Raw genomic sequence first — 15,089 nt, 5'->3', positions numbered from 1 at the left:
AGAAGACAAAAAATAATTCCGATTTTTTAACTTTGAATTGGATTTTCTATTTCTGTTAGTACTGTTAATTCAGAAAATGCTGTTTTACTCTAAATTAATAACACGACAGATACTGAAGTGCTGGTTTTCACATTTTCCCAGAACGTCCCGTTCCAGAACTGCTAAATCTGATTCTGGTTATCTTTTAGTAGTTGGGTCGGACTATTTCTGTTGGTCAGGCTATGATTTAATTTTGTTTGTATCAACGTTTCAAAACTCATATTGCTCAATTGATTAATTATGTGAAACACGGAATTGAAACTTTTTAATATAAAGAAAGTTTGTATAAATGTTATTTGGGCTAAAAATTCAGAACTATATGCTTGATCTATTGTAGTTGTTTAAGCTACATATGCCCCCCAAAAAGAGAGAGAGTATAAATGTCTTAACCCTCCGAGCGGTACGGGTTTAACCCTGAAATTTCAAAGTTCCTCAGAATGTTATGAATAAATTATATTTTCTTAATTATGTTTAAAAAATAATTCTTTCACTTTGTACCTTGATTCCTTTTCTTCCAATAATATACATCCAAACCGAAATCGGACACATTAAAAATCTGGAAGAAATTTTTATGTGTAATGATTAAGAAAGCCCGCTTTCTGTACGAAATTTTCCGTCCATAACGCTGAGAGAGTTATAATATCATTACTTAAACATATTTCGAAGAATTCCTTTCATTTCTCAGTTGTCTGTTGCTAAACTTTGTCACTGTTGTTCTTTTTTTCCCTGAGGGTAACGATGATGTAATTCTGAAGTAGTTCCTGTAACTGTTGTTGCATAAATAAACAATAATTTTTTTAAAATAAAACTCCTTACCGCAGGAAAAAAATTTACAAAAGCACTTAGCATCCAGTTTGAAAATGATGTTCTGTTTCAAAGCTGCATTAGGAAAAAAAAGCAATACATTTGTGATGGTAGGATGTTTATTTACAAATATAGGTTCTACATGGCAAAATGACTATATGTACAAAAACCAAGTAGGCAGCATTTGTATTTATGGCTTATTTTCGACTTTTAGAGGCATTCTTATGCCCATCCATGACCTCCATAGCCTCCGACATGGTAAGGCACATATTGAATTTGGTGCTGGTGGTGTCCACCTCCTCCATGATGAGACAGGAGCTTGGCTAAGATTCCAGCTGCTAATAAAGCTTCAACACCTCCCATACCTCCGCCATGTTTTCCTCCACCTCCAAACATTCCGCCCATCATACCGTGTCCTGCCTCGACAACAATTAGTGAAGAACACAACAGTAAGCAAAGGCAGATAGAGACCAGTTTCTGAGAAGATGCCATGGCCGGAGTAATCTGCAAAAATATAAATTATTAGTACGAATATGGTAAACGTCGAAATTCGGCTCCTCCCATTGCCTTAAAAACTGTAATTGCTTGTAAATGCTCTTTATAATATTCTTAAAGTATATAATATCTTGACTTTTTCACATTGCAAATTTTTAAACTTTACCATTGCTAAGTGTTCTGATGAAGAATGGATTCCTTTAGAAAACTGCATAAATTGACAGACAGTTGAGAAATAAAATACATAGGTACAATGCTTTTTTGCTTTTTTGCTTCCTTCACCCCGGAGGTTTAACACTGAAGCCACTTATTAAAAATTGTATTGAATGTAAGCTAAATGGTTTTCTTGAACAACCATATACAGACCTAGGCAGCATAAAACGCCATATTTTGGCGTGTAGCAGAAATTTCAGAATAAAATGCAAAGTTCCATCGATATCGGTATTTTCTTAGTACGATAAAATTTGTAGAGTACCATAACCTTTTTTTGTGTGCGTATATTTTGTGAAATAAAATTTCAATATCTCTCGTGAAATAGCTGGTAAATTATTTTATTAGTGTTGGGGCTTTGTATATTTTGGCATTCTGTTCACGGGACAGTTACAGATTCGTACATGTTGTTCTGTATGAAGAATGAATGAATCCTTGCAATTGAAAAATTTAGAATTTCTGTAGAGAGAAGATTGATAACACTGGGAAAACTGGACAAATACGGACGAAAAAATGAAGCCATTAACACATGTATCAGAAAATTCAAACGTCTTGTTCCACTAAGATTTTCCAACAAGAAATAATGCATATATCAATATATTTGAAATTTTTACGATGTGGTTTATGAAGCACGAAAGCTGAATCCAATCACACAAAATGGCAACGCTTAGTTTGCAATGCTAAAATCTGCCTGAATGACCAGTAAAACTGTTTTCTATCCTATTATAAAAAACAAACCAAAAAATGCATAGTCCTACTCATATAGTAGTGTAACTTCCATATTTTCTACAATAATTAAAAAAAATCAATAAAAATTTGTTGTTTATATTAATCATTACCAATATGTAAACCATGTGACAGGCGTTTATATTGACACCTCTTTTGGGAGAAGCCAAAGGGTTAACGGTGAATAAACATCTGAGAAGTTTCTAGAATAACAGTTTTATAATTCATAGTAAGTGGCAGTGTGGTTTAGTAATTTCGCCTATAGTGTATATGCAAAGGATCTGAGGTATCTGCATAGAATTAAAACCGTTGAATGGATAGCATTATTCGGTGCAATAAGTTTTGAAAATTTCAGGAAAATATTTGCTTTGTTTTTTTAAAGGATATCCTTACCTCACTTCACGCAATCGTGAATAATAGGCAACTTTACTTTAAAGAAGAAGGCTTGTGTTTATTTTTTTTATGAAACACAGCAGCAGTTTTTGAAACATCAAATATAGCAGAACTAATTTGTCTTGAAAATGTTCCCATTTACAAGCACTTCATTAAAAGTATTTATATAGGCTGTCATTCGCTAATTTTTTAAATTATGTAAAAGAGATTTAAGGCAATTTACATTTCAAAGCGTTGGAAGTATTTAATTTTTCATAATTAAAAGCCACCTTCGTTTTTTATTTTGTGGTTAAGAGAACTAAGTTGAGCTAGCTTCTAATTTCTTATTGAGCTCAAATGTAATTTTTATTAGTTCCATTTAAACAGTAAAACAAAATCATATTACTCAACTCAAAGCTTCTAATCAAAATTGTTAGTGCTGCCATCTTCTGGTAAGATAGAATACTACTTATTATTCCAAAATATAAATTGTGTCATTCATTCTAATTTTAGATTTAGGTATTTCCATTTTATTACGCTACCACATTTTTACGAAAGACTTCATAAGTACTTTTTCTTTGTATGAAAAGAAATAAAAAGAGAAATTTTGCTTTTGACGTTAAAAGTGAAATTTTCTTACAGTACTTGATTTAACAAATAATTGCAGAGAAATAAGACTTTAATTAGAAAAGATACGACTTTGGGTATGCATTAGATTTATATATAACACTGTTCCAACGTAGATATTTGAGCCAAAATCGGACTTTTTCTGACATGACATAGCGAGTTTTTTTCATATTTCGATTCTACGACTCAAATTATGACTAGATAATGCTACTGAAAAATCAAACTGCATTGCGAAAATAGGCTACTTTTATTTACGCAGATTTTACATTTATTATGGCTTTCATTTTCGTAAAACAGAAGAAAACTCTGTTTAGAATTTTAATATTTTAAGACGGTAATTATTTTTAAGCTAATTATTTAAAAGATTTTCAATACGTAATTACTCAACAGTTTCCCATATTCTGTCCGGAATTAAAAAAAAAAAAAATTAGAATTTATGTGAAAGTTTTAGAGACGAAAACACTTAAGAAAATTATTATACTTTAAAATTTCATTTAACAATAAAGTGTTTATACTAAATTTCGAATATGTTTGAAGTGTGAAATGAAATTTGATAGAAAAGAAGAGAATGGTATTAAGAATACTCGTTCATTAAAGGTATGCATTTACTTAAGCGGGAAACTTTTAGTAAAACACATATTACTCCAGAGATGAAACAAGGAGTGAAATATTACACTGTAACATAGCAAGTATTTAATAGATAACATATACAGTTATTATTAATTTTTTTTTTGAGTTTTAATGTATGATGTTATTTCATATTTTGATCACAAGATGGCAGCACCACGAGAATTTTTTCATTTCTGTCTAAAATTGCCCACAGCTCGGGGAAAGGATTACCGTAATAAAATAGCCAAATTTTTTAACATATCTTTTGGAGGCAAAAGAATTAAATCTCAAATAACTCTCACATTCTATATGACAAAATATTATAAATGCTTAGGATCAGATCTATCCGCTGTATCATACAGTATCCAAGTAAGGCAGTTCAACTGTTTCAAGGCCCAGGCGGAAATCTTCCTGTAGCCCCTCTTATTTAGTATGTTCATACAAACTGTCAACACAATTATATAACTTACATGTAGGAGATAAACATTTATGTAAAAAAGTTTATTAATCTGCCATTTCTGATGATTTAAAAAAATTATTTTAACTTTTATGTCAATCGAAAAGCTAAAACTGTTTTCTGCAAGGTTTGACTTCTGTAAATATTTTAAATTCTGTAAATATATTAAAAGCTGCATCAAAATTAATGTTTTTAGCTACTGCATTTTCAACGAAAAGTATTATTTGACTTACTGTTGATCAAATATAGCTTTTAATAAACTTCAACTTTGCAGAGTCTCTCTCCCAAGAAGGAAATGAAATGCGCACTTTACTAGCAAATATACTAAGGTCTGATTCTTGAAGTCCATTTCCACAGTAAAAGTTCACACTAAAAACTTAAGAGGCTCCAGAGCTCTTCCTCATAATCAAAGGCCCGTGGCGGTCTGCCCGGACCCTCTCAGATGCCCCTGCATCCAATTAATGTATTTAAACTATTCAGTTTACATTAGAAATATGCTTTTGTTTTGTATCTAACATGCAATGCTCGCGCAGTTTCAATTTTTACCTTTATAGGATCAACGTTACGTGGTTGAAGTAATATTTTTATATTTATTTGTCATTTTATATCAACATGTTTTTATGAACAAATAAATAATCTTCAAATTAAAAATAAATGTTACTTATAACAAATGACACAAATACGAATTTTTGAAATAGATTCCTCAGCTAAAAATGTATTCTAATATAATACTTTTAAAGTAAAAACGAGCATTTATATCTTCATGTGTGAACTGAACAAAAATAACATTTAATTATTAGCATTATATTGTTAATTAGTGTTAGGCAGTAATTTATTTTTTATGTGAAATTTATATAATAAAATTAATTTTTTTATTAAATTAGCAGTATAAAATTATTTTTTTTATTAATTAATAGAAAATAATACAAATTTTAAAAATTAAAATAACTTTTTATGCTATTAATTTAATGCAAAAAATTCATGTTAAATTAACAATATAAAAATTAATTATAAAAAGAATAATTATTTATAATAATTTTTGAGTTTTAAATTAAAAGAATGGTATTTAATGATGATAAAAATAAAAGAAACATTTCAAGACCTAATCTTATGTAAACCATTTGAAGTCAGTGGATTATTTGGATTACAAGAGAGCACACCAGGGCAGTCTGCCTAAGGAAAGAGATGGCTTTATGGAGGACTTGCTCAGGAAGGTTGGCTCCTTGTGGATTAAATTATTTAATCTGCGTGTGTTTTAGTTACAGTTCCCCGAACCCATTGCATTTTTTCGCATAATGGAGCGTCAGTACTAGTAATAATAAAAATCATCATTGTTCAACAATTTTAGAATGAACTATGCAGAAAATAGAGTCCGACTTCATGTAAAGATACTTTGGTTTGTAGAGGCTCACGTGTTTTGGTAAGATGTATTAAGTCATGACGCCTTAAGCGACTTGAGTCATGACTCATTAAGCGACTTCAGTCATGACTCAATAAGTGACTTCAGTCATGACTCATTAAGTGACTTTAGTCGAAATTCATTAAGCGACTTCGGTCATGACTCATTAAGTGACTTCAATATGACTCCTTAAGCGACTTCAGTCATGACCCAATAAGCGACCAGTCATGACCCAATAAGCGACCAGTCATGACTCATTAAGCGACTTTAGTCATGATTCATTAAGCGACTTCGGTCATGGCTCATTAAGTGACTTCATTATGACTCATTAAGCGACTTCAGTCATGACTCATTAAGCGACTTCAGTCATGACTCATTAAGCAATTTCAGTCATGACTCATTAAGCGACTTATCGCTGCTTATGTTTAGTGACTTATGTTTAGATAAGCAACAGAAATGCATAAATGGTATAAAAAACCCTTTAATTTAAAACTAAGTAAGTTGAACAGAAGGCACACCCGATGTTTACAAATCAGCCAGGATTTGTGGTTTAAACTCAGTAGAATTTGAAATTAAAACTAAATTTAAGTAGTTTTTAGGCAAAGGCTACGCAGAGATATTTAACATTGCAGTTAGGCCTTAAACTGAACCGGCATAAGACCACTATCGGCAAGTATAAAGCGACGCCATAAGCAGGAATGATTATCTTAGAAATTTAACTAGTAACGTAGCCTTCAGCAGGCAGAAAACGCTCTGACTAACAGTCTAAAACTTCCCTTTAAATAATCTCTTTCTACTTTATTTAAATACTCTCGAATTAAAGATTAGCATTCTGGGAGGAAAAGGAAAAAGGATAATAACAACAAAGCTATCTTCGAAAAGCTGTTCTTCGACTCACTAGATTCGTTTCTGTTAACTGTTTACGTAACTATGAGGTAATAATAAGTATTTTTTATTATGGATTTTGTATGGTTTGTTTACTAATTTTTACTATTATATGATTTTGATATTTCTAAATAGGAAGCAAGAGGGGACAAAAATTCTTCCAACAGTCTTTTCAATTACTTTGGTGAACTCACTCGTTAGATTTTCTAGCAGAAAGGTGTATAGTTACTTTATGGAATTTTAAATGATAAATTTTTTGTATTTAATCAAAATCGTTACATTTTGTAATTAAATTTATTCTTATGATTGCTTAAAACAAGAAAGAGATCAGTTCTACATATCTAGAGCTCATGTTTCTAATTTAATGAAAACATTCAAGAAGAACTAATATAAGAAAGATGTGCTAGCTTTCCATATAAACGGACACTATATTTTTGATAGTATGTTATGATTTATATATATTTGAAAATACTTAGAATTCGTTTCAAGTGAGAACAAAAGCATTTGATTTCTCACCCTAAAAGAAAATAAAAATTTAATTTTGAAAACACTGACAGAAAATGTTACTTCAAGCCATATATTTTAAATAATGAAATATTAAGAACAAACGGAAGAGAATTGTTCCGGTTTGAATAGACGCTTTTCGCTGTCTCTGAATGGCAACGGGAAAATCAGTAGAACTGCACTGATTTAGAGAACGCTAAGTGGCAACAGTGTGAACTTTGGGAGAATTTGCTTTCGATTTGTTTGATGCAGCTCGAATGAGACGTTAAATAGATTCTAGATTAAATTAGTTTGTTTTGATATTCTAATAAATCCTCTTTTAAACTAGATTGAATATGGAATTGATGAAAATACCGTTGAGCCACATTATGCAGAAATTTAGATGCAGCATTTAGATTTATTTTAGAACTTCGTTAGATATCACGCGCCGTTATTGTCTGTTAAACGGGAGTCTTAACAATAATAAGCTTTCAAACATGCGATTGTTTTTGTCATATTTAGGAACGTAACTTTGCATTGGAAGTGACTTAACTAAACGTTATTTAAAAAGATCAGTTATCTTAAGCAACACTTTCTTAACTATCACTGACAAACTATGCAGGTATGCATTTTAACACAAGGGAATTCCGCAGTCAACATTCTAGAATATGGTTGTAAAATGTGTACAGTTTTCACATTCATTGTGTTTTTTGAAAACTGAAAAATTCAGAATACCCTTAATGAGATTAACATTAATGTTTTCAAATACTTCCTTCTACTTGCATTACACACAGAAAAATATTCCTCGAGGAATAAAAGTTATTAATGGACTGTTTTGATAATTTAACTTCGTTACAATTTTTTCATTTGTTCTTTACATAACTAATGTTAATCATTAGCTAATAATTATTTAATTATTTACTTTTTGCTGTCTTGCACGAAATAAAGGAAGTATTATAATCACGAAGAACTTCTGGTATCATATTTCAACCGAAGTATCCATTTTGATCGTTCCCTGATCCATTTGGATGATATTTTTGCGTGACATCTGTACCTACGGACAGAATAAAGAACTGGGTTTCCTAAAACAAATTGTAAAATGGATTCAAAAGAGTTTTCATTTTCGTGACGTGTCTAAATACGTATGAACTTATGTATGTATACATCTCGAATAACTCAAAAATGATTAGCCTTAAAACGTGGAAATTTTGTATATTGTTGTTTGCATATTGTTTTAGTTGTGCATCGTACTTTTCTATTGCAAACTTCAGGACAATTATATATATCTGTACTTAACTGGTTTCGCTGCTATATATATGTGATGCACCAGCTTTTGTCAGGAATAAATAGATTCTTGAAGAATCATAAATGTAGTCGTAGCTTAAATTATCAGACGACAAGTTTAAAAAACAGGATGCATTTATTACTGGTCAGGAGAAATAGCAGTTACAAAATAAGATATCCGGAGTAAATAAAAAAGAACTACTAGTAACATTTCGTATGAAGTTTACTGCATCGTGACATTTAAGAAAAAAGCCCGATATTCTTTTGCGAGTCCTTTTATAGCCTCTGGAAAGGCGGAGCTTCCAAGAAATGACGTCAGCCTCGTCAGCCAATCCAGTTCGCTTTAAATATTTCCAGAACATTCTATAACTGTACGTGTAGAAAAGGCGGGAAAAACAACTTGACTACGGGGCTGTGAATTTAATTCCACGTACTTTCAAATAAGAGAACATCGCCATTAAAAATGAAAAGAACATACAGTTAGAATTTTAAGTGTATTCTTGATTATGGAATTTTATTATTACAAATATATATGTATTTAACTGGTTACGCGGTTTTAAAGTCCTTAGCTGGTCCATATTTTCGCAATCGTTGGGCGTAGTCATGTACTTCCAATTTCAGAAGTGTTTTAAATGAAGAAAATATTCATGTTTTGGCAATTTCAAATTTAAAAAAATTATATTCCACAAATAACGAAATATAACTTTTAATGTGCTCTTCCAGTTCTATACTTACTATATTCGAGAAAGTTTTATACTCGTTATGAAAAAAATAAAATTAGAAGAGGTTTGGTTTCCGTATGACAGCAATTGATCGGGATATTTAATTTCAAATTTGCAATTTTTGATGTCGTTTTCGACTTGCCTTGAGAGATAAGTTAATTAAGTTAGAATATATAATTTTAGAGACCGTACAAAGAGGTCGTGGTGTCCACGTCAAATATTTTATTAATGCTAAATTCATAGTTCATCAAAGGTGGAATGTCGCGTTTAAACAAGTAGTGATTTCACAGATAGTATTCATTTCATATAGCTAAGAATTTAAGTTTTATAGTATATATCATTTATAACATAAAACATTTCTACCCATAAATGGTCGAGTGGATAAAGCAGCTAAATCTTGTTATTACGAATGAATTCAGATGCTGGCAACCTGGCGGACTACATGAAGGTTTCCGTGGATTTTAATATATGCAAGATAATTAGGAGCCAAGTTCTTTTAGAAAGACGTACATAAAGACTTTTCTATCCTCTGGCAGAGAGTCTTTGTAAGTTTTTCCATCAGTTACTTGTAAAATTAATATATTAATTAATATTATTATACATAATAATTTTACCTTCCTTCTAAAATTAAAAATCCTTTACTTTTTATGCATTTGCATCATAACATTTTATTTTAGCTCAAAAATTTTCAGAATTACTGCAGAATAGAGCTAACGATACAGGGAGTTTCAGAAATAATATCGTAACAACTGCAGAGCTAATGCAAAAATTGCTTGAAAAGTTTCAGTCTAAAAGTGATAATATTATTCCTAGTTAATGTTATTTGAACATGAGAGCTAATGCTAGTTATAATAACCTATTCTAAAATAGATCATTAATGACATTTAGGCCTCAAGAATATTTTTAATTGCTGTGTGATGCCAAGTAGAAGGATGTAGTCTAAAATCTAAATATTAATTTGATTAAGGGTATTCGGAAATTATTAGTTTTAAGGACACACCATAAATGTTAAGAACTTATACGTTTTATAATCATATCCTACAGAATGTCTAATATTGAACTTCAGAACAATTTATGTAAAGACTATTTTTATAAATATAATTTTATTAATTGAACTATTTATATAACATGTTTTAGACGATTTTGCTTTGCTATAAAAACTATGGTTAAAAAACTAAACTGCTTTAATTTTTTTAACTTAAAGCATATATTAAATAAAATTTTCTGCAACTATATTTTTTAAAGTATATATTATCATCTGCTTCTTGACATTTTTTTTCATACAAAATGACGTTTATAAAGAAGAAATGGATAGAAGGCTATGTTTGTGCTCTTTTCTAAAAAAATTATTTTTCTCTAGTTATTAAAAAATGTTGCGAAAACCATACTGTTTCAATATCTAAAGCCACGATAGGTAATATTGTCAACAAGAAGGATAAAAAACGTAAAAGTTTGTTTTCAAGTGGAAACACTGTTCCAACTACATATCCAAGGAAAAAAATGGAATGTTTCAAACGTTGCAAAGTTAAGATCTTTAATCTGAGAAGCAATTCCAGGAATGGAGAGAGAAAATTCCAGGAAAAGGAATTCAATTGCAAAATCATTACAGTGCTAAGCGTCAACTGTAGAAAAAGTGACTATTTTTTATTTGAATCTTTGAAAGCCGAAAAAGCTTAATATGCCTCATGTTTCTCCACACCATATCGCCGAATGTACAACGCGCTGCAAAATTCTTTACGAAAAGCATTTATCCGCACAAAAATGGAAAAAATGTTACCACAATAGATGAATCTTGAGTGTATTTAAATAAATGCAATAAAAACGGTCCGCGTATTATCACAGAAAAGAAAAAAAAATCTTGAAACATGGTTCAAAGAATGTAAAGAAAGGCTTTCAAAGGGATGTATGATTGTTGCTGTTTTTTTCATATAACAGCAAATTAAAAATAAAGAGAATGAAGAAAAAGTTAAGTCCAACTCCACATATTATCAGGAACATATTTTATATCCAATTTTTCTACCTTCTTTTGACCCCCAGTGACATCAATAAGTAGAATTGCATTATGACAAAGCAACCAGCCGTATGTCAAAATCCACTTCTAATTTTTTGAAAGGAAATGGAACAAGAAAGGGGTATCAAGATCACACCTCTCCCTCATATCCCGACTAAGTCTCCTCATATGTCATCCATGAACTTCTACACTTTTGTAATTTTAAAAAGCTGATTATGCACGTCGACCTACAACTCTCCATTTACTTTAGAAAACTGTTCAAAAGGAATTGGATAAAATACCTCTTCCGATACTCTAAAAGGCTTTATTTTTATTGTCTTCGAAGTTACGGTTAAGAAAGAGAGTGATTAATAAAGTTTACCAAATAGAAGATTTAAAATACAAAATTTTAGATAAAATATTTCTGTAAATACAATGAAAATCATCTAAAATGCTCTCATCAAATCTAAATTGATTAATCAAAATTAGATCTCATCAAATCTAATGTGTGAGAATAGCCTTTGTATATTTGTTAACTTTCTGAAGTAATTTCCTGAATTTATTTTCTTTACTTAATTTTGTAATAGAATACCTGCATTGAATGTTAAGTAAATAAATTACCAAATTTAATATAAGTGGGCACTCACCGCTTGTGGAGAGAAAGCTGACAGAAGCTGAAAATGAGAGAACCGTGCTTCGACTGATAATGATTCCATTGCGGACAACCTCTTTTATACTCTTTTCCGATTTGTCGCTGGGAAATCCCATGCTTCCTAAAAGAAGGCCCTACTTCCGAGATTGGCCTCCAGGGGCCATTTCGTTCGTTTTCCTTTTCAGGCACCTTTCCATATTTAGATTGCGACTTTAACAATGTGGGCCCATTCTCTCAACCGTGACAGGGTGATCAGGAACAAAACTCCACTAAAATATCAAACTGCCTTTTCCTGTTCATTTTCAAGCTATTTTGTCAAACGATTTAACGTCAGCCGCTTTGGCTAATCTGCTCGTAATAGGTCAGAAGGTGATTTTTGATTTATTTCTTTAAAAGATACATCGTAAAACTTGAGACACAAAATATTATGTTAGAATTTTCAATCAGATTTCTTTTCCGGTGTATGCAAATTGTTTATCTTTGAAGGAAAAAAAGGTTAGTAATGAGTTTCTCGGTGCTTAAATCTTTTCTAATTTTGTTAATGTTTTAAGCAGAGTATATTGATATTTTAATAAGATAAACATTTCTCAAATATGTTTTAAATTCCAGTTTTCCTTCATAAATTACCATACATAAAATACTTAAGACCTTAGTTTACGCGCTGGAATATAGCCTTTGGAAGAATATTTAGACGAAGAACAGTGACCTTAAACAAGGCCAGTTCTTTCAATATTTAATAATATTTAATTATTAATAATATTAAAAAGAGTCAATTTTTTATATGTCTTTTTAATTAAGAAATTTTGTTTTTGAATAAAGCTTAGAATTTTTAAAAATACCCATTAATCAACAGTTATTTTTTTAAGTAATTTGTGCTGTGAGTAAACCGATTTCAATTACCATCCTGTCTTTATCTAAAGATTAAAAATAATTAATATAGTCTGCTTATAAACTACAGTTTCATGCAAGATAAAACTTTGGTTAAAAATGCACTTCAAAAGTTTGCTAGAAAATTTAATATAATTTAAAAAAGTTAATGCAATTTAATACATAAAAGGAACAGAAAATCAATCTTTATGAAAAATGTACTTTATTGCCAGTAAAATACGGTAACTTAGTAAGGCCTTTTTTTGTCAAATAGCGTTAATTGCTTTGAATATTCTTAAAAGAATTTCTTTTAACTCGTCTAAATAAGATAGGAAAAAAAGAATCCAGTTTCTTATTTCCATATAAAACGTATTTTATTTCATTGACGATATGTTTTTTCATTTTATTTTCGTTCTCTAAATAGCTGTCCATTTCTAAAAGCTGATCTATCTTTTTCAGCTTTAGAAAAATCCTCATTTTCTAAGCTATTCACTTCTGAAATATATCTTTTTTATCCCTCATTCTTCCCCTAAAAAAATTAATACGTTTTGTCGTTTGCCGAATTTTTTATATGGCATATTATCTCCTGATTTTCATGCATTTCTCTTACTTTCAGTCCATTCAGTTTTTAAATACAAGAGTTCAAATATCCGGACAAAAACGTCAGTTTATCAGGATATTCTAAGTCTTGACAGCTAGCTTGGCATTTCTGTGTAAGGAAAGCATGCATTCTATGATGCAAATGAAAGATTTTATTTCTCTGTTTTTGTTCGGACTGAAAAAGAGAACCCACCCGAATATTTTAATAGTATGGATAACTGACTTGTCATTTCTCTGTAAGCCAAGCACGCATTTCTACAATTCAAGTGAATTTGTATCCGGACTAAAAACGACAGTCTATCTGGATATTCTAGAAGTCCTGACTGCTGGCTTGTCATTTCATGGTAAGACAAACAAACATTTCTTTTTGTAGAGTTATATAGCCTTTATGGTGTAGTGGTCAGCATGCTCGACGCGAATTCGAGAGGTCCGTGGTTCGAGTCCCGGCAAGGGCATTGCTCATTTTTCATGTCCCCTGCTTCCAAACTATCCCATGTCTCTACAGTGGCCCCCCGAACTAAAAGGTGCTGAAAGATGATGCTTCACTACCAGGATTTGGCGATTGGGTCTCTTCCAACCTCAGTCGCCCTTTAAAAGAGGGAGTATATAATGTATTTCTCCCACCTTATGCCTTCGTGGTGTAGTGGTCAGCACGCTCGACGTGAATTGGAGAGGTCAGTGGTTCGAGTCCCGGCGACAGCATTTCTCAATTTTCACATCTCTTGCTTCAAAATAACTTTAGGGGCCCAATCGCCAAATCCTGGTGATGACGAATTATTGTCCACCACGTTTTAGCTCGTGAGTCACTTGTAGAGTCATTATGTAATTTTGAAACAGGAGACGCGAAAAATGTGCAAAGTCCTCGCCGGGACTCGAAAGCTGGACCTATCGAATACGCTTCGAGTTTGCTTCCAATTACACTACGAAGATATGCTAGAAGGAGGGTATGTATGTATGTGTGTATGTGTGTGATTATGGCAAAGCCTCGAGGGCTATCTGCCTAAGAGGAAGGATGCCTTCGTGGAGGACTTTCTAAGGGAAACTGGCTCGTATATACGTTACACATGGGGAAAACCATGAATACGCCCATGAAGGCAGCCCATTCGCGGGATTCGAACCTCGGACCGAACTACCAGTGTTCAGCAAATTTACCGCTCGGCCTAGCAGGAGGGAGAAAGTACTTTATACTGTAATTCAACTGAGAGATTTTATTTCTCTATTTTTGTCTATTTGTATCCGTTTTGTCTATTGTAGTAAAAACGAAAGTCCATCGCTATGTTCTACAATTCTGGATATCTGGGCTTACCATTTTTCTTTTGTAAAACAAGCACGGATTTCTGTAACACAAGTGAAAGATTTTATTTCTTTGTCTATTATTTTTTGTTCTAACGAAAGTTATAAAGTTAAGGAAATAATATCTTTTTATTTCCGTGTAACAAAACGCAAAACGAATTTTCTTTGACAGAGTTAAGTAAAGAAATTATTTTTTACTTTTGCATACAACGCAATCAGTTTCTACTTCATTACTAGCAGTATCTATGCTTCTTATTCTGAAGTCAAAGATTTGTTGCTTGGAAAAGAAATCATCATTATTTTGCTACGTTTATTTAATTAGTTTTAAAAAGCCTGATGTGTACACCACATGACTTCCTTGTACGGAATATTAAATTATACGCATTTTTTCTTGATTTTCATTTAAATTGATTGGATTAAATTAAATCTACTTCGTCGACAGCGCATAAATCACAATAGAATAAATGCACTCTTTAAAATTCACTATATTTGTTTACTATAACGACACTCTGAATGCACAAAATTTATATCATTTGAAGAATTATCGTTGCCACATGTTCTATTCAAATACAATA

At 31.4% G+C, this 15,089-nt stretch overlaps 1 protein-coding gene across 1 annotated transcript; it reads right to left on the bottom strand.

Moving 5' to 3' along the window:
• Positions 1-944: 944 nt before the first annotated feature.
• Positions 945-11,878, bottom strand: LOC118194975 (uncharacterized). Its single transcript, XM_035366198.2, has 2 exons — positions 11,750-11,878; positions 945-1,347 (listed from the first exon to the last, which is right to left on the bottom strand). The coding sequence occupies exons 1-2, from the start codon at positions 11,816-11,818 to the stop codon at positions 1,066-1,068; spliced, it is 351 nt and encodes a 116-aa protein (XP_035222089.2). The 5' UTR covers positions 11,819-11,878; the 3' UTR covers positions 945-1,065.
• Between the last annotated feature and the right edge of the window lie 3,211 nt (positions 11,879-15,089).

The sequence above is a fragment of the Stegodyphus dumicola genome, chromosome 3 (assembly GCF_044657685.1).
Source record: "Stegodyphus dumicola isolate Sdum_Otavi_A_Nest chromosome 3, ASM4465768v1".
NCBI lineage: Eukaryota > Metazoa > Arthropoda > Arachnida > Araneae > Eresidae > Stegodyphus > Stegodyphus dumicola.
The sequence above is the reverse complement of the archived record's forward strand: the minus strand, read 5'-3'. Positions and strand labels throughout refer to the sequence as shown.